Genomic DNA, 27,604 nt, shown 5'->3' with positions numbered 1-27,604 from the left:
ATCAATAGAATATTAAGAGTCTATCCGACGTTTGCTACAGGCGAGTGAACTCGACAATTCTGATACCAGGCTTTATATAACAACATTTTCTGCGGACCCAGCGGGCAGAACCCAGACGGCACAGCATCCAAGAGCAACGCTAATTCAACTTCATCAATGTTGGTTTAACGTGGAACTAACGCCACTGTTGGATATTGTGCCCTTTGAGTGGGTGCATGCTATGATCATTACCCTTGTTCCTAGGTAACGTTGATTAAAGTTTACTTACATAGTGCTCTAAACTCTCTCTCACACACACACACACACGTCGCGGCTGAGTGGACAGAGCTCTGGGGTCGTAGTTCTAAGGGCCCGGGTTCTTCGATCCCCCGGCAGAGGCAGAGTTTCTTTCACTCTGATGCCCCCTGTTCACCTAGCAGTAAATAGGTACCTGAGAGTTAGACATCTGCTGCTTCCTGGGAATGTGTGTATGTGTGCGTGTGTTAGAGAGAAATATATGTAGTAGACTTAATTGAGGAAAAATAAATTGATTAGAAAGGCGGGGTCCAAGAGCTAATAGCTCGATTCTGCAAATACAAATAGTAAACACACACACATATATTAGATGGCATATCCGGCAGTGCCCGGGTATTTGTTCCCCCTTCCTCACTCCCATTCTCTCTCTCATTCCCTCGTTCTCCCTCCCAGTCTTCCTTCCATCTTCCCTCCCATTCACTCTCAGAACATGCAGTATTAGCAACCAGTAAACCACACAGTGTAGCCACAATTAACATTACTTTTACTGTTATTACTTTGATACAAGGTCGCAACTACACTCAAGTTCAAGTTCAAGTATGTTTATTGAGATAAGCAAGAAATACATCTCTAAGGGATAGAGTAGCTTAGGCTATGAGTAGTATTTCTACCCCCTCAACTACACTGTTGTCAGTTCCACCAGAATGACAAAGTTGAGAACATTACAAACCGCATCCTCAAGCTTGCAGATGACACTATAAAATTTATTGTAAAGCGGGGAAGTGACATTGATATTGAGGCATTACAAAGAATTCAACACGTGGTCGGACAACTGGGAAATGCTTTTTAATCGAAAAATGCAAGACCTTGCACGCATGTGGGGTAAAACAGCACACATCGCAACTTCCAAATCAACATTACATTGCAGCAAATTGATGAAGAGAAGGACCTTGGAATCAGATTCCGCGAGTCACTGAACGTTGCACAAGTGGAAGCTGAGCTGCAGTAAACAAACAAACAAATCCTAAGTCGACTCATAATTACTTTCAGGGCAAATTCCCCCCCCCCTGAAGATTATTTCAGGGCAAATATTTAATATAATAGCATTATTTCAGGGCAGCGGCTTGTCAAAGGGGGACCTTTGACAGCTGTAAGAGTGACAGTAACATCGATGGTATATTCGAATGTGTGAAAGACCACCAGGAATTGTCGCGATTAAAGGATCTTCTAACTCTAAACTCAGTACTCAACTTTACCCATGAACTAGGCATCGATGGTTCACTCCCTGTCCTCGATATCTACGTGAGAACCAAAGACAACACTTTCACTACAGAAGTTTATACTAAACCCACCAACATTGGCCACTTCGAATGCCCAGACAGATATAAAACTACCGTAATAAACGCATTTACACGCAGAACCCTTACTCATTTTTCCGACCGGCATAACATCAACGACCACAGCACCGCTCCTGTGCCAGCTAAGTCCACTACGGGCTCACCATAGCCCGTGCTACTTGGAACTTGTTCAGAGTAGCTGAATCTATTACAACAACATCCACGAGGAACTGGAGAGAAGCCTTCAAGTATAATAAACAACGGATACACGAATGGAGATTAACACCTATACCAGAAGATATTTAGAAAAATTGTATAACTGACAACAACCGCAACAGCAAACAAACCCTCCTATAAAACTATTACAAATCCACTATGGGCTCACAATACAAAACTGAAGAAAGATTTGTTAAGATACCGGTTAAGTGTTTGGTAATTACCTAAGTGTAGTTACAGGATGAGAGCTACGCTCGTGGTGTCCCGTCTTCCCAGTACTCTTTGTCGTTTAACGCTTTAAAACTACTGACGGTTCAACCCGTCCTCGACTCAAGTCCATTACATCCAGCGGTCGACCCCACAGATGCATTCATAAATTTTAATATGCTGTTCATTCAAAACGGGAATTTTCTCAAGTATAAATTAATATTATAATATATTAGCATATTGTGCATACATAGGCATAGGTTAGGTTAGGTTAGGTGTTTAGGTTCTGTTGGCGATTATTTGTATTTGTAGTACGTGGGTGAAGCATTTATAGCGTTGTGATTCGAACAAAATTCGTCAGTGAAACACTTGTTCCGGATATGTTCGAACGTCAGCAGTTGTGAGTCGTGTGTAAACCGCTTTTCATTCATAAACAGGGGGTTTGGCGGGTGCATGGAATCACTTTTGGATCTTTGTTTGGAGGACGGGCTGGACGGTTTTGCCCTCCACCACCTTCTCACTAATCCAGCCCATCCTCCAATCAAAGACACAAAAGTGATTCCATCCATCCGCCAACCCCCCCCCCTGGTGTTTATGAATGAAAAACGGTTTACACACGACTCACAACTGATGACGTCCGAACAGTTCTGGAACAAGTGCTTCACTGACGAATTTTGTTCGAACCACAATGCTGTAAATGCAGCTCGTCCTCCAAACAAAGATCCAAAAGTGATTCCATGCACCCGCCAAACCCCCTGTTTATGAATGAAAAGCGGTTTACACACGACTCACAACTGATATTTTCCTCTCACCTTCCCGAACTATCTAGGCTATATTGATTGATGAAGATTAAGCCACCCAAAAGGTGGCACGTGCATGAATAGCCCGTAAGTGGTGGCCCTTTGGAGCCATTACCAGTATCAAGAGCTAATACTGGAGATCTGTGGAGGTGCGACTGCACCCTACGGAGAGGTCGTGACCTCTCTATGCTATCTAAGGCTTAATATATTACACACACATATTATATATATATATATCAGTTTACAGAGAATACACACATATATAACAATATAACAATCAGCGTTCGAAGACCTCGTCCAGCTCCTCGGAGGTTGGGTGCGTACCCAGGATACAGCACACATTTCCCCTCTGAACTGCGACACTGAGGCGCTGGAACAGGAAACTGCCCGCTCGTGGGTCTCTAGTTTTTCCAACGAGTTCCTCACCCACCTCCTTTAGGAACTTAAATGCACATTTACCCCAGGCGCCCAGAGTCTTAGAGCCTATCGGCACGAACCTGTAACAACGTTCTAAGTCTCTGTACTTGTTGATTTTCTCGGTCTCCCTGAAGGTGGCTGCCCCGCCTCCCTCCGCTGAGCTGCAACGTAGATAGGTATCAGCCAATGTGGAAGCACAGGTGTAATCCCATACGACCTGTTTACCTTCCCTCCACGGCTGCAGGGTGACTCCATCTGGGCGTTTTTGGCTGTTGTCAGGTCTGCACAACTGAGGTTCCCTTTGTGCTGGACACCCAGCTGTAGCCAAACTTCTCTTGATAATGTCATTGACTGCTTCATGTCTGGCAATCTTTCCCTGTGTCTTACGACAGATGGTCGCACGTGTTTTATATATTATATATATATATATATATATATATATATATATATATATATATATATATATATATATATAAATATTATATATATATATATATATATATATATATATATATATATATATATATATATATATATATATATATATATATATATATATATATATATGTCGTACCTAGTAGCCAGAACGCACTTCTTAGCCTACTATGCACGGCCCGATTTGCCTAATAAGCCAAGTTTTCCTGAATTAATATATTTTCTCTAATTTTTTTCTTATGAAATGATAAAGCTACACATTTCATTATGTATGAGGTCAATTTTTTTTTATTGGAGTTAAAATTAATGTAGATATATGACCAAACCTAACCAACCCTACCTAACCTAACCTAACCTATCTCTATAGGTTAGGTTAGGCTAGGTTGCCGAAAAAGTTAGGTTAGGTTAGATAGGTTAGGTAGTCAAAAAACAATTAATTCATGAAACATATACAACATATATATTTATATATGTCGTACCTAGTAGCCAGAACTCACTTCTCAGCCTACTATGCAAGGCCCGATTTGCCTAATAAGCCAAGTTTCCCTGAATTAATATATTTTCTCTAATTTTTTTCTTATGAAATGATAAAGCTACCCATTTCATTATGTATGAGGTCAATTTTTTTTTATTGGAGTTAAAATTTACGTAGTTATATGACCGAACCTAACCAACCCTACCTAACCTAACCTAACCTATCTTTATAGGTTAGGTTAGGTTAGGTAGCCGAAAAAGTTAGGTTAGGTTAGATAGGTTAGGTAGTCAAAAAACAATTAATTCATGAAAACTTGGCTTATTAGGCAAATCGGGCCTTGCATAGTAGGCTGAGTAGTGCGTTCTGGCTACTAGGTACGACATATATATATATATATATATATATATATATATATATATATATATATATATATATATATATATATATATATATATATATGCTATACTAGGCCTTGGAATATTTAAGTTTGCTTTTTTAATTTAATTTTTTCAGACTCTAAGTAAATAGTACCAAATTCTACTATCTAATTTCCTTTTACGTCATTATATGTACGATGGTCCACATAGCTACAAAAAGTACTATCTAAACAGGAGGATGGGTTCGATATAATAATAATAATAATAATAATAATAATAATAATAACAATAATAACAATAATAATAATAATAATAATAATAATAATAATAATAATAATAATAATAATAATAATAATAACTTTATTCACAAGGTACAATGGGTTGGTCAATTTATATTGGTGTTATTTGTTGAGTAAAAATCTTCCTTCTTCCCATACAATATGATAGAAATACTACGTTTGGAAGTAGCAATTAAGCAATATATTTGTTGTTGTGTTGATTTAGGGGCGACGACGATCGTGGGATAATATATTTGTTTATATTATATATGAACTATATAAATGTCCGCGAAGGTCACATGACCGTCGTTCTGTTCTGCCATTGGCTGTGGCATAAACGTTGGGGCACGTGTAACCGTGTTATTGTTTACATCGTCAGGCCAGCTGACCTAGAGGCTCCGTTCAGGTTCTCTCCACCGTCAGCAGGAAAAAAACATAGGCCTACGATGGATAATACTGTAGGCCTGTGAGCCAGCAATGGTGTTGGAGACGCAAAGTATTCCGAGACATGAGACACCGGAAATGACAGCGTTACACACCTCAAGATGAGTCATGGTGAGGATTTTTCTCCAAGGTTGGCAGAGTTGCTGCATATTTTGACGTTGTCGTTTTGTCAAGATGGCTTTAGGGATGGCGTTGCTGTAAGTCCAAATATTTGCGGTTTTGGTCCATGTGTGTCCTCAGATTTAAGGCTCATAATTTATGGCCTCGGGGTCAGGTAATGTCCTGGCATTTACAGTTTCGGAGGGTAGGCGGTTCTAGAGATTTATACCCCTATGGGTGAAAAAGCTTCTGTTTTCTGGGGTACATTGTAGCTTGTTGAGCTGAAGCTGTTACCCTTTGTGTGGTATATGGTAGGGTCGGCAGACCAATCAAATTTATATACAGTTAGTGTGCAATACTTTGGTACATGTACCAAAGTAGTATGTAGTCAGAGGTGCTTTCATTAACAGTCAATAATAATGCATTAATGCAGTGCATTGGCCTATATGCAAAGAATGTAACAACTCATTGACTGGTTTCGCATACAGTAGTGTATATTACAATTCTTATGTTGAGGCAGAGTTATGTCAGTTCTTAATTCAGTCTATGATACAGCTCACTTTTGGCCTCTTCAATGACATACAGTTCAATACATTCAATCCAAATACATACTGTAATTAGGTTACCTTAGTGACCAAGTGATGCTTGCTTTTTACCTACCATTATCCTGTACAGTATGCAGTGTATCAACAGTTCTTAGATTAAAATTCCTGATCATATTGTGGTAGTGAAGGAGCTATAGAGACCTGAAGAGTCAAATGTAATAGCAGGAAATGTAATTTTGATATTAATGTGCTGGTATACAGCACACACACGACTACATCACACATGGGAGCTTGCCAAGAGCTTGCAGACAAGCGGTGAGACTTTGTCTAAACTTAGATAATAAAAAGTGCAGAAGATTGGGAAGAAAACAAAAATATTGCACTGACTGCAAAATACCCTTTCATCTTGTTTGCAGTTATTTTGTGTAACATACTGTACAGTTCTTTATCTGTAAATAATCTGTAATTACTGATACTAGTCTACTTAATTTTTTCATACCCTAATGGGAAGAGTTTTCTTCCCATTGATAACTGTTCCAATGTAGTGTTACTTAGATAAATCATTCAGACAGATTTTGTTCAGAATTTTCATACATTCATATTAAAAGATGTGGTACGTACTTAAGAAATATCATTTTAAAGCATATTTGGTCTTGTTTCAGGTTTTTATTAAATTGATGTGACCATCCCAACCAGAAGTACTCACACAATCTGGACGTTCAATATGGAACCCTCAGGTATGGAGATAAAATTTCTACTCGGTACTTTTAGTGCAATAACAAATGTCATATATGTAGTGGTAATTATTATCACAAGTAAGTGATGTTAGGCCTGTATTTTTGGTGTGGATATGTAGTGCAGGTGTGTAAGAAATGAAAAGCACAATACAGGTAGATGTTACACAGGACTTATATTGATACATCTGTCATACATGTAATAAAGATGCGTCATAGCTAGAATATACGTGCTGGAGTGTAAGCAGGGGTTCTTTGCTATCATATGGATACAATATAAATTATAATTAATATGTGGCTTTAACTGCAACACTGGCTTGGGAAGTAAAATTAAGATAAATATACATACGCAAAGAGTAAGTCAAAAGATTGTAGCTAAAAATTAGATACCCCCCCCCACAACACATGAGAAAAAGAAAAATGATGACAGTACGGTGTGTCCAGGAGCTGTATCAAGTCGTGTGAAGAAAGAGTGGTAAAGAGGGAAGGTGAGGTGATAGGATGCTTATGTTTATCTCATATGGTCTTATCTGCATAATATGACTGGATTAAGTCAGTTTATTGAAATATAAAGCCAGATCCAAAGACAATGCAAATAGGAGATACAATAAATTGTGGCCATTATTTTTGAAGTGTTAAATGATACAAAAGCTCTTGTAGATAGAATTGGATTTACTTAACAGTATTATATTTGAAATATAAATATTATATGCAGTATGTATTTTAAGAGAAGAATAGGGTGAACAGGGGTGTCTCTTTAGGTTTTTAATTATTTATGACATTAATTCAGATTAGTTGAATAGATATAAGTGTCCAACAAAATTATTTTCAGAACAATCTCCCTTATTGGAATCGGTAGATCTGACTCGTACAACAGCAAGGTCATCTACTGTTACCCCAACCATACCCACATCATACCAAGATTTCACAGCAAAAGTATCATCATCATCGACTCCATACACTGTTGGCCCAATTATACCCACACCGTGCCTACAGCAAACACCAACATCAGCTGATTCCTCCGATTTGGTGGACGGCATTATTCCTGCTGCAAATGGATGGTCACATTATTCATATACAGAGGACTCGCAATCTGAAAATGATCCAGATGGCCTTGAAGTAAAAACAGAGACCTACTTGAGCCGATTTTGGATTTTGTTCTCGTTTTCAATCCTTGGTTGGTTCCAGGTTAGTGTTATTAAAAGTGGGAAATAGTATTTTACTGGCACTGTGCTAACAATTTATGATTGATGGACAAGGTGAGTTCTGGGGTAAATAAGTGTGTATCAAATGTTTGTACTGAGGCAGCAAGTGAAGAACGCAATTGGAGATTTTAAGGTCTTGTTGATGGGTTGTAGGCTGCTACAGTGATTTTAATATATTTTATTTATGGATTTGGAATAGTTTTTAATGGAAAATGGTGGGCTTGTATAAAGTTATTTAAATTATCAAAAGTTTTATGTAGAAAATAAAGCACTGTATATAACTGTGTAAGAGTCAATGATGTAATTAATGACAAGTTTAATATTTATGTAGGTTTACACTAAGGTTGTGTGAAGTCTCAATGATTGGTAAATACTGTACATAAATAGGGGTTCCCACATTCACGGAAGAAAACAGGCACTGTGTGAAGCCCTTGCATTGTAAACTGCCTGAAAATGTCCCTACCTTAGACTGAAAACTCAAAGGGTAATAATTAGCCAATACTAATTTGATTCTGGTCAGAATACCTTGCAGGACTGTACCAAAATGTTTCACAAAGTGAAATTACAGTAGCTTCAATAGAGAAATGTTAGAAGGGGTTGATCAGTTGAAATTTACCTGAATTTACTTGAGGGCCACTGTCTTTAGTGGCCTGGACAAGGACAGGAAGTCAGCGCCTTGTCAAATGTGCCTCCAATGTTGCTGAGGATTTTTTTTTCCAGGCAGCATGTATGATGCGAGAAATTTTTGAATACTGAAGTTTGAGCTTGGAGAGTCATTAGTAATTTATCTTGATAGTTACTTAAAGCGAGTCAGGTATGTTAAGTAGCTGGGGTAATAACAGCTCTAGTTAAAAGAAATGAGAGCAAGAGGTGCAGCTACAAGGCTGAATGATGTGTGATGAATCTGAAAAATCCTGAATTTGAACAGAAGAAAGATGTAGAGTACAAAACTTGATAAATCACATGATTGAGGAGAATTTGATAAGATGATTTTCATATTGAATGATTAGATAGATGATAGGTTGCTGAAGATGATTTTCAAGTGAGTTTGAAGGAAGTGCAGATGAACACAAGTGAAAGTTTTCAAGAGGTAATTTGACAAGGTTTTTGTAGGTTACCTTACCTTTTGTAGGTTACCTTGAGCAGGTTACCTAACCTGCTCAATCAATTGGGTTGTGATGGATATGTGGGCTTGCCATCCAAGCAACAGTCTTTCAGATCACACTATCACAAGACAAACCTGGCCCCAGGCTGCACTCAAGGAGTAGTAACTCCCTCAAAAGTGACCACAAAAAAAATAGAAGAAAATGATGGGCAGACATAATAAGTGTGTGTTAGAGAGTAATAATGAGTGTGAAGAGTGTATGGCATTTGATTTTGAGCAAGGCTAAGAGGAAGCAGTGTGTGAAGAGTGAGTGATTTGTTTGTATATTACAACTCTTGAGAGAGCACTGTAAACCTATTGTTATGAAGCAATGGTGGTGCTGATTCTCCAAGATGCTATGTACCATGTAAAATATGAAATGCATTGCATTATTTTTAATAATTTTAGTGTTCTTTTCTATCATCTAATGCCTCTGGTTTACGTAGCAGTAAATAGGTATTGCAGAAGTTAATCAGCTTATTGTGGGGTTGCATCTTGAGGAGGGTCAGTAATTTGACCCTGGAGAGGGAGGGGGGGTTGCCCTTGATATAAGCCTAATAGGTATATATACATTGGTCCATCTGGTCACCACTTGGTCCGGGAGACATCTCCCTTCACACAGGGTGCAATCGCGCCTCCACAGATCTCCAGTATCAGCTCTTAATACTGGTAATGGCTCAAAAGGGCCACCACCTACGGGCTATTCATGCCCGTGCCACCTTTTGGGTGGCTAAATCTTTATCAATCAATCATATACATTGGCTGCCTGTCCCCTGATACTTGAATCATTATTATTAAATTATTTTCTCCAGGCTAAATTCTATCCATATCATGAAAGTGGCTAGCTTGGCAATGATGAACCGTGTGCATTTGAGTGAACTTGAGGGAAAGATGGATTGGTCATCAGGAAGGGAGGATTGAGCCTGAATAATGCACTAGATATGTAGGGTGCAAAGCTAGATGACAGCAGCTAGGGAGTTGACAATGAAGAACGATGCAGAATTGGTGAAGAGAGGAATGACCGAGAAAGCTAGATGTCGGTGAGGAGGGAGTAAATATTTTTTATTTTATTTTATTTATATATACTGTACAAGAGTACGTACATTCGTGTAAAGCCACTAGCACGCATAGTGTTTTGGTCAGGTCCTTAATTTTGTTTGTATAGAGCATGAGAGCTCATGAGGTGTTTTGTGTGCAAGTCTTTAAGAAGCAATTGGTTGCAAGTGTGAATGATTTGTGATTGTGTCGTGGTCTTGATTCCTTGGGTGTTGCTATCCAATGTGTAAGATATATTGAATAGATGTCATTTTTGAATATCTTAAGCCAACTTTTCCTATACTGCTTCCCTATTTTCTTCTCATAAAAATAAGATGGGGGTACTAAGAATGACCAAAACTATCATACTTATCATGTTTGTTATAATGTAATATGTAAATGTAAGATACCAGGATTGTATTGTAATAATAAGGGTTCTATATTAATAAACTTGTGTATCTTGGGCTTTATAAATATTATTTTAACTTTTATTAGTTGTAATTCTTAAGAACTTGCTTTGTATTTCAGTGTTTACAGTGGAACACTTGGGGTCCGCTGAGTGAGAGTATGAATGCAGCATTTCCAGGCTGGGGAGCGGAGACAGTGGCCATGATGGCAAACTGGGGAACAATAACTTTTGTATTGTTTGTCACACCCATGTGTTGGCTGATGAACACCAGAGGGCTGCGAGTGGGAGTGCTGTGCTGTGCGCTCTTGATAGCAACCGGCACTCTTGTCAGGGTCATTCCTCTCTTCACCAATTCTGCATTGTTCTTCACTGTGTGAGTACTTAAAGGCCATTTGAGTTTGGTATAGCAAACCAATATTATTAGCACATATAGCAAACCAATTTTATTAGCACATATAGCCATATACCAAACCAATATTATTAGCACATATAGCAAACCAATATTATTGGCACATTAAATAAATCAACAAAGAAAATTTTCTCACTGTATTCCATTATAGTTTGAATTGTTCATGTCAGACCACCTTTATCTGTTACATTCTCGGTATCAGATGCCCTTTACACTACCTTCTTGGTTCTATACAATATATATAGCTACAGATTTTTATATAATGCATGTATTCTTTTACAGTGTCCTTTAAATGTACCTTCTTATAGCACTCTATCATTATGATTACGAACACTATTGTCGCCACTATCATGAGTACTATTAAATTTATTATTCTGCAAAGAAACTGGACATCTGTCTGCTGATCACTATTTCAAAAATGTGCGTGTGATTTTAGTTCAACCATTCTATAATTTTTAGCCAGCAGCTTGCTACCTCCCGTGTGGGGTGGAGCTGTATCTGCTGATTTAAATTTCTGGTATTTCACCAGTATGAAGCCTTTCCTACTACAGTCAGTGCTCGTACTACTGATGCTTTGTATTTCTTTATAAAAATTGAGTTTCAGGAGTCTGGATTCGTGGCTGAGGGCATGGGTGTATTGTTCTGTGAATTCCTCGGTTGTTAAATCTGGAAGTTTGTACATTAGAATAATAATGAGATTTATCTTTTCTTCTTTGATTCCAAGGACATACCTCTATCGCCTTACTTGTAAAGTTGAAAACTTCTGTGCTTGCAAGTTCCCCTTTAATGTTGACCAAACCACACACTAGAAAGGGAAGGGACGACGACGTTTCGGTCCGTCCTGGACCATTCTCAAGTCGATTTTTTTAATTGTGTTTTTCTGGTGTGAATGTCAGTGTTCACAGTGTATTTGCAACCTGCTTTATGGAGCCATTTACATTTTCTGGCATCATTTATTTCTACATCTGTTTTCTCTGTTTCCATAGTGATTCTCATTATTAGTGCTGTATGAATTGTCTAATTTTGTCAGTGGGATCTAAAACCTGTACCGGTATAAACATCATCATAGTTTTTTATTTGCAGGTATTTATTTATATACAGTTGTATATTTAAGAGTTCTTACATTCTTGTACAACCACTAACTAGCACGCACAGTGTTTTGGGCATGTCCTTAATGCTAATTTTCACACACACACACACACACACACACATATTACAAGACGAAGTTAGAGAAGATTCAGAGGTTTTCTACCAGACTGGTCCCGGAACTGAGAGGAATGAGTTACGAGGAAAGGCAAAGGGAGCTGAACCTCACAACCCTGGAAAACAGAAGAGTAAGGGGAGACATGATAACCACCTACCTCTTGGTGGATTTAACAGGGTGGACAAAGACAAACTCTCTAGCACGGGTGGAACATGAACAAGGGGGGACACAGGTGGAAACTTAGTACCCAGATGAACCACAGAGACATTAGAAAGAATTTTTTCAGTGTCAGGGTAGTTAACAAATGGAAAGCATTAAGTAGTGTTGTGGTGGAGGCTGACTCCATACACAGTTTCAAATATAGATATCATAGAGCCCAATAGGCTCAGGAATTTGTACACCAGTTGATTGACAGTTGAGAGGCAGGATTAAAGAGCCAGAGCTCGACCCCTGCAAACACAACTAGGTGAGTATATATCCATCCATCCATCCCTAGGAAGAAGCCCATTGCAGCTGTCTAACTCCCAGGTACCTATTTACTGCTAGGTGCATCAGGGTGAAAGAAACTCTGCCCATTTCTTTCCGCCTCCGCCGGGGATCGAACCCGGACCCTTAGAACTACGAACCCTAAGCGCTCAGCCGTCAGGTCCCCTGAAGTCATACGCTTCAGTCATAGTGATATCATTCACTTCATGCATAACACACATAAAACACAAAATGTTATTTATTTAACGAGGTTGGGTTGGGTTAGGTTTGGTTTGTTTATAGAGCTGCAGTGTCACAGAGGAGGTACACACTTTACTCAGGCCTTAGATCCTACTCAATTTTGCAGCATGTGCCACATTTGTGCCATATTGGTTGGCACTGCTGGCACCCTGGTGATGGCCGCTCCACCAATGATTGCAGCAGTGTGGTTCCCACCCAAGGAGAGGACAACAGCCACAGGTACCTAAACCAAATCTACCTGAAAAGCTGCGTCTTGTGTTCCAGAAGTTAAGAATTTACTGTCTTGTGCTCTTGGCACCAATGCACTTTAATAACAAAATAATGTTTTAACACTGGTCTTAATTATTTGATGCAAAATAATTTGACCTGGAAATAGCAATGGTAGATATCCTCTGGCAGATAAAGTTCTATTATTTTGGTTAGTAAAATGGCTACCTCATTCCCAGATGAACTTAACGTGCAAATAACATATGCAAGTACAGTATACAAAAACGCGTGTAGGCAGTTGTAATCTTGTTGTAATCAGTCAAGTAGAAGAGATGTAAGGAAGTTCTCATTCCCTGTGTGGGTGGTCGGCAAGTGGCATGTATTGAAGGAAGAAGTTGAAGTCAATTCCATCCACAACTTTAAGAAAAAACAAAAGTGATGAAAACATTGATGTTGAGAGACATAGTGTGTCAGGTATAAATGACTAAGAGGTAGGGGATAAAGAACTAAATCTCACTTCCCATAGTCACTGATAAACAAGCTCAGTTTATATGATTTAGCTGTATGTAGAAGTAAGTAAGTAAGTAATTATCAAAAGAAGGCACCAAACCGGGAAGGCTATGTAGCACCATCAAATACGCAAAATAATCAGAGGGCGCTAAATATCACCAAGGATGCCAATACGAGAACAAAAACGCATAAGGCGAACGATATCAAAAGTATCCGAGTCACCAAGAATTCTATCGAGGGACAGGTGACCGCGAGGGGCGGTCGGAAAGCAAGACACACGCTCGTCCTGGAAGTCAGGACATTTGTATGTAGAAGGGTATCATCTTATTGCATTTTGGTGTAACAGGCATGCACAAACACCCATTTATGCATGTTCTTACTCACAATGGCAGCTCATAGTTTTATAGAATGGGGGGAGGGGCCTGTGTCACTATCATGCAGCATGAAACCTCTACTTTTGTCTTATTTTAATTACAATTTTCAAAATTAAGTTATAAATATATTGAAAATAACAAAGACTTTTTGTTGTGAGATTTGTTAGTTGCTTATTATTCTAGTGTGAGGTGTGTGGAGTCATTCACCTGGCAACGAGTGGCTGGGCTCAGCTACCCGTAGCTCAGCTCAGTAGGCCCTATGGGTAGCCCCTATGGCTACTTCAGCTCAGTAGCCCTTATAGGTAGTCCCTATGGGTAGCCCCTATTGTTACTTCAGCTCGGTAGCCCCTATGGCTACTTCAGCTCAGTAGTCCCCTATGGGTACACTGACACTGCTTACTCATAATTCATAATATCCTAAAATAGCCAGTAACTAAAACCCTAGATTGTTTGAGCCTTGCATGCAATAACTCGTATGCTACAAGCTGCATCTCTTATTCTCCAGCCGTTGCCCAGGTCCTGAACCAGCTTGGATCAGCTGGCAGCTATATGGAACCCATTTTTGTGCATTCCCCATCTAATAGCACCACACCTGCTGAGATCAGAAGTGACATTAAGAAACTAATGTACATATGTAAGTACCGAGTTACTGTACACTTAAGTGTTCACTAATTTTGGTTAGTTTCAGTTTCAGTTACAGTTGCCAGTTTCTCTTTATATATACTGTATGTACAGTTGCCATATTTGGTGAAGCTGCCTTAAGTATAGTGAATGCTGTTATAATTATAGTACAAGCCAATTTGCAACTAAAGAATCATGCATTTTTATTTATCAACTGTCTAATTGCAATGATTTTTTTACAGCAGTTTTCCTAAAACTTTCCCTAACAACTATATATTCCAAAATACAACAGGTAAAATTATATGTCCTAGAATACAGTGGGTAAAACTGAACATAACAGAATACAATAGCTATACGCTAGACTTTAATACTGTTATGGTCAAGTCTTCACATAGTCATGACAACAGATGAGGTTAGATACCATACTGTTGACAAAAATGATCCTCCATAATCATACTCGAGAGCCTCTTAACCTCCCATCCACTAGTGATTTTCACACCAATCCAGTTACTGAATACCGCACTCTACTGCCATCGTTGCTGCTTACCATGTTGTCTTTTAATTACTTTATTGGACATTCAGGTTTTCCCTAAATCATGTGGACAACATTGCAGAAACAATTGAATGAATGATATGTCTACAGCACCTCAAAGAGCCAATAAGTTTCATATGATTTAACCAATGTTTAAGTCATGAATGGGATAATATGTCAACAATCATAGTTTTTGTTCACCTCCGTAGTTCCATACATTTTTAATGCTAGTTTTTATTTACTTGGGCGTGTGCCTATACAGTATATACATTATATATAATATTGTTTATAGTTTAATTGCCTCCGTGCTACAGGAGCCGATTTCTCCTCAGATGCTGGAGTTGGACTAGCGATACTGGGAGCAATCTTGCTGTACTTCCCCTCTATGCCTCCTTCTCCACCCTCCATCACTTCCTCAAAAGAAAGGCTAAATTTTAAGGCAAGCATAAGGAAAATGTTCAGGTATGATATAGAGTAAATAATTTGCAAATTACACATACTAAAGGTGCATTATATATAAGTGATCTAAATAACAATCTTGGTAAGTAAATATGATATATTTTGCTCTTATACTCTGCATTGATGTTGGTGAAAAATTAGTATGAATGTTTTTAGAATTTCACACCCTGAGGCACCACACTATTTATAAAGGGGAAAAGAAAAGATATATGATACTGTACATACCAGTACTTGCATAAAAAAAAAAGATACTTTAATGCAGCCAATAATGAAGCAAATATCGCAGGATAATCTGCATAATTTCTGGTGCAATGTAGAATAATTTAATTCCATTATGTTGATTACAATAATTTGTTATTCTTACTTTCATTATTTTCAGATATATGATCTATATACTGTACTGTACACAGTAATAATAAGGTATCTTTTAATATTTGGATATCTGCAAGTGAGAATAAGATGAATAGTGATTAGAAGATATTACTGTACTGTAAAATTTAAATGAACAATTAAAATTAAAAACATTTACACTTTTATTCTCTCTTGGTATACACTTATCCTTACTAGTGTTCTCCCCACTTGTCAACCAAGTACAGTAACTAAATCCAGGGAGCTGGTCGGCCGAGCGGACAGGACGCTGGACTTGTTATCCTGTGGTCCTGGGTTCGATCCCAGGCGCCGGTGAGAAAATGGGCAGAGTTTCTTTCACCCTATGCCCCTGTTACCTAGCAGTAAAATAGGTACCGGGGTGTTATTCAGCTGCCACGGGCTGCTTCCTGGGGGTGGAGGCCTGGTCAAGGACCGGGCCGCGGGGACACTAAAAAAAAGTCCCGAAATCATCTCGAGATAACCTCTCGAGATAACCAGGGAAGTGGGTTCCCACTGTTGAGTGTTATTTTGTCGTTCCTTGTGTGCATTACATTATGTCATTTTAAAGAAGTGGTTTAGATCAATACTGTACAACCAATTTGTTCAATATAGGAGATCAATGACACGTCTGGTTTGTAGTGTTAGGTCGGTGGCTCTCACTCTTTCCTGGTATGAGAGTTGACTGTTATGGAATGAGTCAACCATCTTGCAAAAAGTCAATGTAATATGTTCTTTTTGGATACAGTAGTCCAGATAGGCACACACCAGAGATTATTTTATTTATTTATTTGTTTAAGCAAGTAATTATCAAAAAAAGGTGCCAAACTGGGAAGGCTGTGTAACACCATCAAATGTGCGGAATAATCATAGGGTGCTAAATATCACCAAGGACGCTAATATGAGAACAGAAACGCATAAGGCGAACGATATCATATTTATTTGTTTATATACAACAAGGTACATTGGGTTTGAGAGTACATAGCATTGATGTCTTTACATTCTTGTAAAGCCACTCTCACAAACACAGTGTTTCAGGCAACATCTACAGTTGAATAGTACTTAAAGAAAGTATAAAGTATAAGTATGTACTTAAAAAGTATAACCATTTGTGATTATTATTGTGTTCTTCCATTCACTTAAATTTGCTTACATCATTAAGCTTCAAGTTGGGATAAAATGTTTTGTAAAAAGTTCTTTCACCGTTTAGAAACCGTGATCTCTTGCTGGTGACACTGTCATATGGGCTGTGCGTTGGAATTCCCGCCTGCTGGATTAGTGTGCTCAACTACTCCCTCTATGACCTGGGCATGTACCAGGTATGTCTATATATGCCATACAAGTTTTTATTTATGTTAATGCAGTACTTTTTATTTAATTGGTATATGTATGAACATAGTCTTTAGAAGTCTTTGCCTGTGCATTTTAAAAATCTATTAACAAGGAAATAAAAATACTATACTTTTTTTGGAGGGGAGATCTCATTGGTTTAGTATTATAACCCAGTGGGCCAATATCCAAGATTAGAGTCGGTTCGATATTTAATCGACATTTATGATGTTCAGCAGTGAATTGGCTCTTTGATATTGTGCTCACTGGGATCCTGTTTTCCTGCATTATGCGATGCTTAGGAAATAACAGGACATTAAGAAATTAATTCTAGAGTTCTATTCTATACTGTGTGCAGGGCCTTTGGTGGTGGGGGACTGTCAGATCACCAGATTTTTCTTAAAGGAAGTCTTATTAGTTGGAGTTGAACGAACAATTTAACAGTACATTGTAAATTATGGTTATTAAATTCAAATTGTGAATCAAGTATAAAATACCCCAGTGAGCAGAACTGGCAGGCAAGTTGGTCTTCAATTGACTATTTGATTTTTAAAAGATTTTACTGCACTGTGTAAGAATATATACAGTAGGTTCCTCATATGTATAAGTGTTACCATTGACAATGGGAAAACCTGTATTCACTTTGCCAAAAGATATACCAATTGTCTTTGGGTGGGAAGGGTTATCCTCAGAACCCATCCCTCCCCTCCTCAAAAACAAAACAAAAAATGTAAAATTGAGTAAAATCCCCAATGCAACAAATCGGCTTCACCTCAGATACTGTAGTACGTTTAACCAAGTTCAACCAAGGGCACATAGTTCACAAACGAGTTAAATGTTTTAAGATCCTTCCTTATCATTTTCTGTCCCCAGAGTGATGCTACGTGGGTTGGACTAACGGCTGTTGTAACTTCAGGATTAGTGGGTCTTACTTCAGGCCGGTTGACAGACCTGGTGTATGGCAAGGTGAAGGTGTCGATCATCATGGTCTCCATATTAAACCTGGGCTGCTTCTACTGGTTCTTCCTCTTGACCTGGGGGTCCATCACCGTCACCAAATGTAAGAGCAATTATTATTATTTTTTTTTTTAGCCTGAAAGCTCCTAATAGGACGTTACTGTTATAGTTCTGTGCTATTTATATGTTAACCGAGTTCTGGAAAAAAAGCAGTCCTATCAGGTTTGTGTGCAATCAAGGCTCAGGCTGTTGAAAATAAACGTTTCTTGTGCATTGAGTATCTATTTTTTAAATTTGTTAGTCTGCATAATTTGTAGCTTTTACTATTGTAGCATAAATGCTGTACAGCAAGTTGGCCTTTACTGTATTATGCAGGTGAAATATAATTCAAACTGCTTCCATTCACATAACCAACAAGAAGGTATTATAAAGAAAATTCAGCATTCTCAGCATTGATACTGATAATGGTATTATTTTATAGGGCAAATATACGTGTCTGTAGTGGGAGGCTTCTCGTTCAACTTTGCCACTGCTCCCTTGTACTTTGAGCTGGCAGTGGAGAGTGCATACCCATGCTCAGAAGTCATCATCGGAGGTCTCCTTACTGCCACCAACAACCTTACAGGAGTCATCTTCCTCCTCTTATTCTTTATTCCCAACATAGGTAAGGAAAAATTGTTGTTTATATACTGTGTATATATATAACCTTTATATTACCAGAGGGCCACCATCTCTAGTGGCCTCGACAGGGACAGGAAGCTGGCGGCTCGTCAGGGTTCCCCACCACCCCCCTTCCTACTAAATGTTTGTGATGATATTTTTTTTTTTTGCCTGATATTTGGGTAAATTTTGTGCAGTGATGATATTGCGACATGAGGGTGAAGGAAGAGCAATGCCGTTTAAATGAGATGCAGGAAAAAAAATACATCTTGGAAAAGGCTGTATACATCTGTAGATAATGTTGATAGTAGAGAAGGCCAGGAAAGAAAAGTAGTCCCGAATATTTCCCGACTTTACCCAGGAAATTGGCTCAGCCAAAAGAAACTTTGAAAGAAAACTTGCTCAAAAAGAAAGATAATGATTTTGGATCTATGTAAGTAAAACTTAAACAGAAGACACTATAGGACCCTTAAAAGATGAGAATAACCAAGTTATAATAAACAAGAGGGCAACAAACACTCGATGAATACTTTACATCAGTGTTCACACTAGAGAAATTGGACAGCATCCCACTACACACAAATGTTTGAAGGTGAAGAGAACAAATTAAGGGATATACCCATAATGTGCGACATAATCAGGAAGAACACTGACAAACTAAGACTCAAAAAGACTCGGGTGTGTATGAATTTCAATTTAAGTCATAAAGGAACTGTCAGGTGAACTATGCCTTCCACTGAAACTCTTATTCAGAAAATCTCTGGACCAAGGAATACAGTAGTTCTAGAATGGAAATGTGCAATATCCCCCATTTTCAGAAAAAGGCAGAAAGACCTTGGCAGAAAACCACCATCAGATCAGCTTTACCTTACACATCTGCAAGCTCGAAGGACCTGAATCGAAGGACCTAAACCGAAAGTCCTAAACCGAAAGACCTAAACCGAAAGTATCACAAGTGGGAGGTGCAGTTAAAAAAAAAAAAAACTAACTAAACTAGGAATAGTCAAGCAAACCTTTGACTTCAAGGAAAAGGCAATTATTCACCTGTACAAATCTCTTGTGCACTTTGATTATTGTATCGAAGCATGGAGACATCTTCAGAAAGACACGGCTGCTTTGGAGACAGTTCAATAAAGGTCAACAAATATGATTCCAAAACTTAAGTTGACTCATACCAGGAATGGTTGAGGGCCACAGGACTAATACCAAAAGTCAGACATGACAGGGCAGATCTCATCGAAAGAAAATACTCAAGAATTTGGAGGATATTTATCCAGCCAAATTCTTCAAAAAGGTCAGATGTAACACAAGCAAGGAGCAACAGTCTTAAGTTCAACAAGCTACAATGTAGAACAGAAAATATTTTTTTCACTCATAGGGTTATAAACCCATGGTACTGCTTGCCCACCAAAACTGTAAATGCCAAAACACTGCTGAATTTAAAATCCAACTCAACAATATTAAGACAAATGGGTGAGAGGGATGGACCATAGACAAGCCGTTAGCTTCCTGTCCTTGTCAAGGCCACTAGAATGTGACCCTCGGGAAAATTCAGGTAGGTAGGGAATAAAGGGGTAGAATGCAGAGTTTGAGGGAGTCGAGATAATTTTGAACTTTAAGAACACACACACATCACGAGGCTTTATAATAAAAGTGGGAGTAGGGGAAGGTTAATGATAATAGGTTTCTTACCTTTGGAGGTGATGAATTAGTTTTCCTCTTATGACTGGTAGGTTAAGGTGCAGATTGTTTGTGGCCTGGATGATGTCATCACAAGTTTTGGGTGAAAGGGGGGGGGGGGGGATGTTGGATTGGCTGAAATGGGGGCGAATATCGACTAACTATGCATGTAGGACAGTTAAGAGGAATAGGGAAGAAAGGGATTAGATCATGTGGATGGAGTTACAGGGGACTTAACCCAGCATCAGGATATAGATGAAACTGATATCAATGCAGAGTAATCAGAGGTCAAAGAAGTATTGCTGTTCTTTTTACTGTATAGTGATTTTCAATGCTACAATGATAAGGGATTAGTGAAGATGTACACTGAATGAAACTTGTTCGTATCAAGAATGAACACTTATGTGAAAGTGCATCGTTAAAATATTAAGATTGTGAGTAAACGAGAGGCCTGGAAAGGTCAGCCATAAAAGTGAAGATGCTACAGTTATGAAGAGTGCAATGATGTGGCCCCCTGGCCATCATGTGGCCCCTGTCCACCAAGGTAATGCCAGGTACACTTCAACTAGTAGATAAAATGATTTAGAGAATTTGCTTATTAAGCGTAATGCAAATCATGATCCTAATTTAGCTAAGTGGGTCACAAGTTTTGAATAAGCTGTGGTGGCCCCCCTCCCCCTTTTTCATAAAAGGTTGGGAACCATTGGCAAAGATATTGTCCATTAACAAAAAGTTACAATAGCTCCTTAAATGGCTAGACTAATTGAAAGTCCTATATCATGGTGCAGATGACTGTTTTGCGAACTACATTTTAACGTAAAAAACATTGCAGTCGGTGATTCAAGCGCAGGAGGTAATTTCAGATACGAAGTGATTAAAGTCATTTAAGGGTTAAAAAAATGATGGATGAATTTGTAACTTCGAACCTTTTTTCTTCATTCTAGGTTATCAGTGGATGACTTACGTACTACTTGGCAGCACTGCAATAGCTCTGGTGCCTCTTATGTTTATACAAGAAGACTATCTTCGCTCCACCATTGACCGCAATGCCCTCCTACAATCATCATACCAAGCTATATGACAATATTTCTTAGCTAGAAAATTGATTAGTAATATTTATTGTTAACATTATTACTTTTAAATGTGAAAGTTAAATTTGTACAAATTTTACAGTATTTTTATAAGTGGACTCTAATTTTTATGAATAATAATATACAATATCCAACATACTTTGTTCAATGGTCTTATTGGCAAGTTCTAACGTTAGAATTCAAACCTCCAGATTTAATTTTTTTTTTAGCAAATGGTATAGTGTTAGCTACCAAGATTAATATCGAGATTGCACGAAACCATCACAATATGGAGAACTGAAAGTAATGAGAATGGTTTTAGATGTATGGCATTAAGAAAATATCAAGTTAAGTGAGTCAGTGTCATCAGGGTGTTCAGAGCTGAAGTGCCACTCGGTGACTAAACAAAGTACTGTACAGTACTAAATTACCCCCACACCTGTGCTCATCTATCCATCTTCTACACTGAAGTTGTAATGTGGTCTTTATAGTATGATAGAATGGTTATAAAAATGGACTTACTCTTTTAAACAGTTATTTTAAAAATTTTTATGGCATTGATGTCTTAAAGATTTGTATAGATACTGTACAGGTACCATTAATACAATATACACTACTGGAATTGGATAATTATGCACAGTAAATTTGTTACATATTTTAGATTTAAAAAACAAGAAAATTAATATTAACTTTTTAATACAAACCAAATTTATTTTAGATACACAGTACTGTATACATCAATTGTGCTAAAATGCCTTGATAATTATTAAAATTTTTCCTTTCTTTACAGAAATCTTTTAGAAATGTCCTAAGACCTGTATTGTTAGTTTTTGTTGGAGGCATCAAAATTTCATTTCTATGAAGACTTCCCCCACCCCTCCACAAGCTAATTAATTAATTGATTGGGAAGTAATTTATTTGGTACCATTAAAATGGGGTTATTGGTGCCACAAATATTCATTCCATGGGTATTTCATAGATTGGAGTATTCATCCCAACTTGATACTCGAAGTGCATGTATTGAGGTTATCTTGAGATGATTTCGGGGCTTTAGTGTCCCCGCGGCCCGGTCCTCGACCAGGCCTCCACCCCCAGGAAGCAGCCCGTGACAGCTGACTAACACCCAGGTACCTATTTTACTGCTAGGTAACAGGGGCATAGGGTGAAAGAAACTTTGCCCATTGTTTCTCGCCGGTGCCTGGGATCGAACCCAGGACCTCAGGATCACAAGTCCAGTGTGCTGTCCGCTCGGCCGACCGGCCTCCCTATTAGTTGAAATCAATGTGCACTGATTATTAGGTGAAGTGATACAAAATTCTGCAATATTGAGAAGGAATACTGTGATATTCTTCATGGAAAAATGCAAGTAGAGTGGATTTTGTTGTGATAATTGCTTTGTTGCACGAGTCTATATGATGGTTGAAATGCCAGTGTGAGGTGATAAAAGTTTGGTGATAACACCAAGTGTAGGAGGTAGTAAGAGGTCGGGTGTCTCAGTGTGGAAGGCTATATATAGTACAGTTCTGTATTATGATGGGTAAAGTGGATAGCAAGATCAGACTTGCAAGGGGATTTGTACAGTAAAAGGGGAATTCGAGTGATGTGTAGGCAGCCAATAACTTTCAGAAGTACATAAGGAAAGGTCTTAAAAAGGCATACAAAAAATGGCCAGCTAGAAGGCCATGTTTAGACCATGCCTAAGAGATTTTTGTTACAATCATCCTCTTTGAGGGAAGTCATGATATTTAGTATTTTAATGTGAAATTATGCTACTGTATTTATGTACAAAATATTTAAGTTTTATCAATTTACAGCTTTACTTGGTCAAAATATACCTTGAGTATTGCAGTAAGATGCATACTCCAAATATACATTGTATTTTTAGACTTCAGTTTGATGGTCTATGCATTTAACTCGCGTACGAGGAGTCCAGAACTCGACTGTTTCACTCAGACCATCAGCCTGTTCCCGTCCAGTGGGGCTTCTTTTTGCCCACTTACTCACTCTGAAGGGCTCATCCAAAAGGGGGTGTGATTTGAAATTTATTCCTGTATTAATATTTTTATTTATATACTAGAACATGTACAAGCAGGTACAATGGGTTGTGAACGTATACATGTAGTTGATTAAGTGGTATATTTTTGCAAAGACGCTAACATTCTTAACTTTAGGGCCTGCCCAAAATGATTACTCAATTTGTAGTGAGTTTAAAATTAGAAGGCGAAAGGGTCAATCCCGAATAAAAAAATGTATAAATATATATATTAATTTATAGTAATAGTAATTTTGCGATTTCAGATTAATATAAAGTGCTGATAAAAGAAATTATACTGTATGTGTATAGTTGCATTTGTAGATAGTAAAATGCCAGACATTTATATTGTTTTCCTAAACTGTAGCTTCCAAAGGTAATCAGTTTACCACAGGTTGAGAGTTTTTATAAGGGTAAATTATCATGTTGCAGAAGTTAGTGTGGGCATTGCTTGCATTTTACACACATTACAGTCTCACATCCTGGTGCCTCCCAAATTGTTTGCCATTATTGTTAGTACTAAATACTGTAAAATTGCCATTATAAAATTTCATTTTCAAAACCAATTCTTTACTATTTTGTAAAGTTGTGTAAGCACACCATGCATATTCTAGTTGTTGCTCACTTCTGCTAATATCCTTTATGTGCTAATGATTTTTTTTTTAAACATGGTCCCATAATTATATTAAGTGTTTGTAATTACATGTCTGTTGATAACTAGAGATCAAACTCCTATGTATACATTCCCTTAACTTTTCTATTTATTAGTAATACAAGACAGTAACTCAATCTTATTAAATAAGGATGTTAATTTGCAAGACACTTAGTGACTATACAAATACCATACCTACTAAGTAATCACTGTAATCGATCTGTATTTATAAATAAATTATTAATTTTTATGAGTAAATTGTTACTTACCCTCATGTATCTGACAGTACCGAGGGAGTGAATCATTCGTCTCAATTTAGTAAAATAAACACATTCGTTATAAATATATAATTCCTGCTCACATTTTTAGAAACCAACCAGCTATTCTGACAGAATTTCTATTAGATATATTTTATCCAAATTTACCTGAGCATTATCATTCTCCATTGGTCTGATGGGGCAAGAAGCCAATGGCTTGTCAAGTGTACCCCACATTGTTCTTGAAGATAAAATTTTTTTTTCTCTCTCCTATCTGAAGTAAAAGCACATTTATGGCTTCAGCAGGTAGGTGGCTCGGAGGGTTTATATAACTATGGGTGAAATAGCAACTATCCTCTTTTCTGTCTTACACTGTGGCTTGTCGAGTTTGAAGCTGTTGCCCCTGTATGCATTATATTTGACCTTTTAAGAAGTGATCTGGATTAATATCCAATGGTAAAATACTAGAAAGGATAAAACAATGGTTAAAGAAAGCAAAGATGTCATCAATGGAAACTAATTTAACTGGAAAAATGTAACCAGTGGAGTACCTGCTTGATGGGGTTCTGGGAGTTCTCCAAGCCTGGTTCGAGGCCAGACTTGACTTGAGAGCCTTGTCCAACAGGCTGTTGCTTGGAGCGGCCCGCAGACCCACATATGCTCCACAGCCTGGTTGGTCTGGCACTTCTTTAAGAAAATTATCTAGTGTTATCTTGAAGATGTCCACAGTTGTTCCGGCAATATTTCTTATACTCGCTGGGAGGATGTTTAACAACTGTAGACCTTTGATGTTTATATAGTGTTCTCTGATTGTGCCTATGGCACCCCTGATCTTCACTGGTTCTATTCTGCATTTTCTTCTATAGCGTTTACTCTAGTATGTTATTTTACTGTGTAGATTTGGGACCTGGCCCTCCAGTATTTTCCACGTGTATATTTGATTTTCTCTCTCTCATTTCCTTTCTAGCGAGTACATTTGGAGAGCTTTGAGACGATCCCAATAATTTGGGTGCTTTATTGCAGCCATCTATGCCATATATGTTATTTGTACTCCCTCTATTTCAGCAATCTCTCCTACTCTGAATGGGAGAATGAGTACTGCGCAGTACTCAAGACGGGACAGTAAAAGTGATTTGAATAGTACAGTTCAACCATTGTGATGGGATTCCCTGGATTTGAAGGTTCTCATAATCCCAAAGGTACATTCAAATCACAGTAATGAAATGCTTTACAAAGACCCTCGAGGGAAGGTAGGAAGGATGAAAGTAACGTTGCTATGTTGTTGATTGAGGGGCGACAACAATCGAGGGTTCGGATGCATCCAACATATCAAAAGATTCATAGAAAACACCGACCTTACCTAACCTTGTTAGTATCTTAAGATAAGCATCTTATTGCTTCGTAATTACAATTATTACTTAACCTATACCTATTATAGGTTAGGTAATAATTGTAATTACGAAGCAATAAGATGCTTATCTTAAGATACTAACAAGGTTAGGTAAGGTCGGTGTTTTCTATGAATCTTTTTAAGGGTATCTATTATGTTAAGTATGTCACCTATGCACGTAGTTAATAAGTCAATATAGACTTTACGAATTTGCGAGAACGGGTTGCGTAGGTAGTGATAGCAGGTTCCCGGTAGTACAGTCGGATTCGTTCTACAAAACCAAAATCAAAGCCAAATGCTCGTTAACGCAGCCACCAAACCCCCTGTTTATGAATTAAAACGGTTTACACAATTCACAACTAATGGCGTCCACACACTTTTGGAACGAGTGCTTCACTGAGGTCATTTGTTTGAACCACAATGTTATAACTGCAGCTAGTCCTCCAAACAAAGACCCAAAAGTGATTCTATGCATCTCCCAAGCCCCCTGTTTATGAATGAAAACGGTTTACACACAACTCGCAATTGATTTTGTTCGAACACTTCCGGAACAAGTGCTTCACTGACGAATTTTGTTCAAACCACAATGCTGTAAATGCTTCACCCACGTACTACGAATGTCACAGACGTGACATGTATATAGTAGGTATATAAAAACCATGCTCGTATGCGAATGGAACGTTGTGCCAAAATTTCAAAGCAATCGGTGAAGAACTTCCGGAGATTAGCGATTTTGAACAAACGAACATTTGCCTTTTTTATTTATATAGATAACTATCACTACAAATTGGTAAACACGGACGAACGCACAACGCAGCTTTTTCCAAGTCGTGATTGGTTAAGGGTGCGTCTTGGAGCGCTCTAGAAAGTTGTGAACTTGTGATCCAGTGACATTGATGGGGGATGAACAAGATGATTCCAGGTCTTTTCAGGTAGTAATGACCAGGAGACAAAAATGCAAAACTGTGCGCAGAGAGTTAAGTGATGGACGACCGAAGAAGTATAGTGATCGACGACAGACGGGACCTGGGTTTCAAAGTTCTATACAAACTCAGCAGGAAGACCTCACCTGAAGGATGTAAGAGGACCACACATGGCGGGAGGTACAGATTAATGGAAGGAAGCGGCTGTTATTTCCCTCGACACGTCCACTAACTTTTTATCAAAATCTGGAGTGGACCATTCAATTAGCCAAGAAATTTGGTGACTCCGAACCATTATTTAAGGAGGGTGTTCACCGGCCCTACATAACGGTTGGGACAGAAGAGGCAGTGAAACGTTTAACGACTGACGGATTTAAGAATATCGTTTTGGTTAATCCTGAAGTGGGAATAATTTACACTAAAGTTACTGTTTTTATGTATCAGACATACTTGGATCTTGAATTTCTTCATCTCAACAACGAAAGTTTTGTATGGGCTAAGAGGAACATTGTTCGTGATGAAAAAAGCCCGTGTGTTGCCTTGTTAAAGGGTAAGGATGATGAAGATTAATCCGCCCAACCGGTGGCACGGGCATGAATAGCCTGCAAGTGGTGGCCCTTTTGAGCCATTACCAGCATCATTAGCTGATACTGGAGATCTGTGGAGGTGCGACTGCACCCTGCGTGACGGGAGATGTCTCCCGTGAAGGGTAAGACTCCAAAGACGACTTTTGTACAAGGACTTGGATACAGGAAACTGGCAAAATATATTAAAGTGCCTATATTATGCATGGAGTGTTCTCGTTGGGGACATATGGCTTGAAAATGCCAGTTTGACCCCAGATGTCGGTATTGT

The 27,604-nt window shown here is 38.3% G+C and overlaps 1 protein-coding gene across 7 annotated transcripts; it reads left to right on the top strand.

Moving 5' to 3' along the window:
- Positions 1 to 221: 221 nt before the first annotated feature.
- On the top strand, positions 222 to 24,429 carry LOC123771748 (solute carrier family 49 member 4 homolog). 7 transcript variants are annotated; one of them, XM_069313274.1, is made up of 11 exons: positions 222 to 243; positions 6,527 to 6,601; positions 7,431 to 7,786; positions 10,511 to 10,764; positions 12,837 to 12,949; positions 14,327 to 14,455; positions 15,307 to 15,436; positions 17,010 to 17,118; positions 18,002 to 18,188; positions 18,567 to 18,749; positions 21,370 to 24,429. In XM_069313274.1, the coding sequence occupies exons 2-11, from the start codon at positions 6,589 to 6,591 to the stop codon at positions 21,504 to 21,506; spliced, it is 1,611 nt and encodes a 536-aa protein (XP_069169375.1). In that variant the 5' UTR covers positions 222 to 243; positions 6,527 to 6,588; the 3' UTR covers positions 21,507 to 24,429. The 7 variants fall into 7 exon arrangements, with proteins under 7 accessions (XP_069169375.1, XP_069169378.1, XP_069169376.1 ...); XM_069313277.1 differs by having other exon boundaries at positions 225 to 243; positions 7,458 to 7,786; XM_069313275.1 differs by lacking the exon at positions 222 to 243 and adding an exon at positions 5,102 to 5,331 and having other exon boundaries at positions 7,458 to 7,786.
- Positions 24,430 to 27,604: the final 3,175 nt, after the last annotated feature.

Source organism: Procambarus clarkii, chromosome 75 (genome assembly GCF_040958095.1).
Source record: "Procambarus clarkii isolate CNS0578487 chromosome 75, FALCON_Pclarkii_2.0, whole genome shotgun sequence".
Lineage (NCBI taxonomy): Eukaryota > Metazoa > Arthropoda > Malacostraca > Decapoda > Cambaridae > Procambarus > Procambarus clarkii.
The sequence above is the reverse complement of the archived record's forward strand: the minus strand, read 5'-3'. Positions and strand labels throughout refer to the sequence as shown.

Bases quoted from the DNA above. Each gene is read 5' to 3' on its own strand.
- LOC123771748 (XM_069313274.1), top strand. The intron at 12,950-14,326 runs GTACCTAAACCA...CTTATTCTCCAG, and splicing joins GGAGAGGACAACAGCCACAG to CCGTTGCCCAGGTCCTGAAC. The intron at 15,437-17,009 runs GTATGATATAGA...TTCACCGTTTAG, and splicing joins AGCATAAGGAAAATGTTCAG to AAACCGTGATCTCTTGCTGG.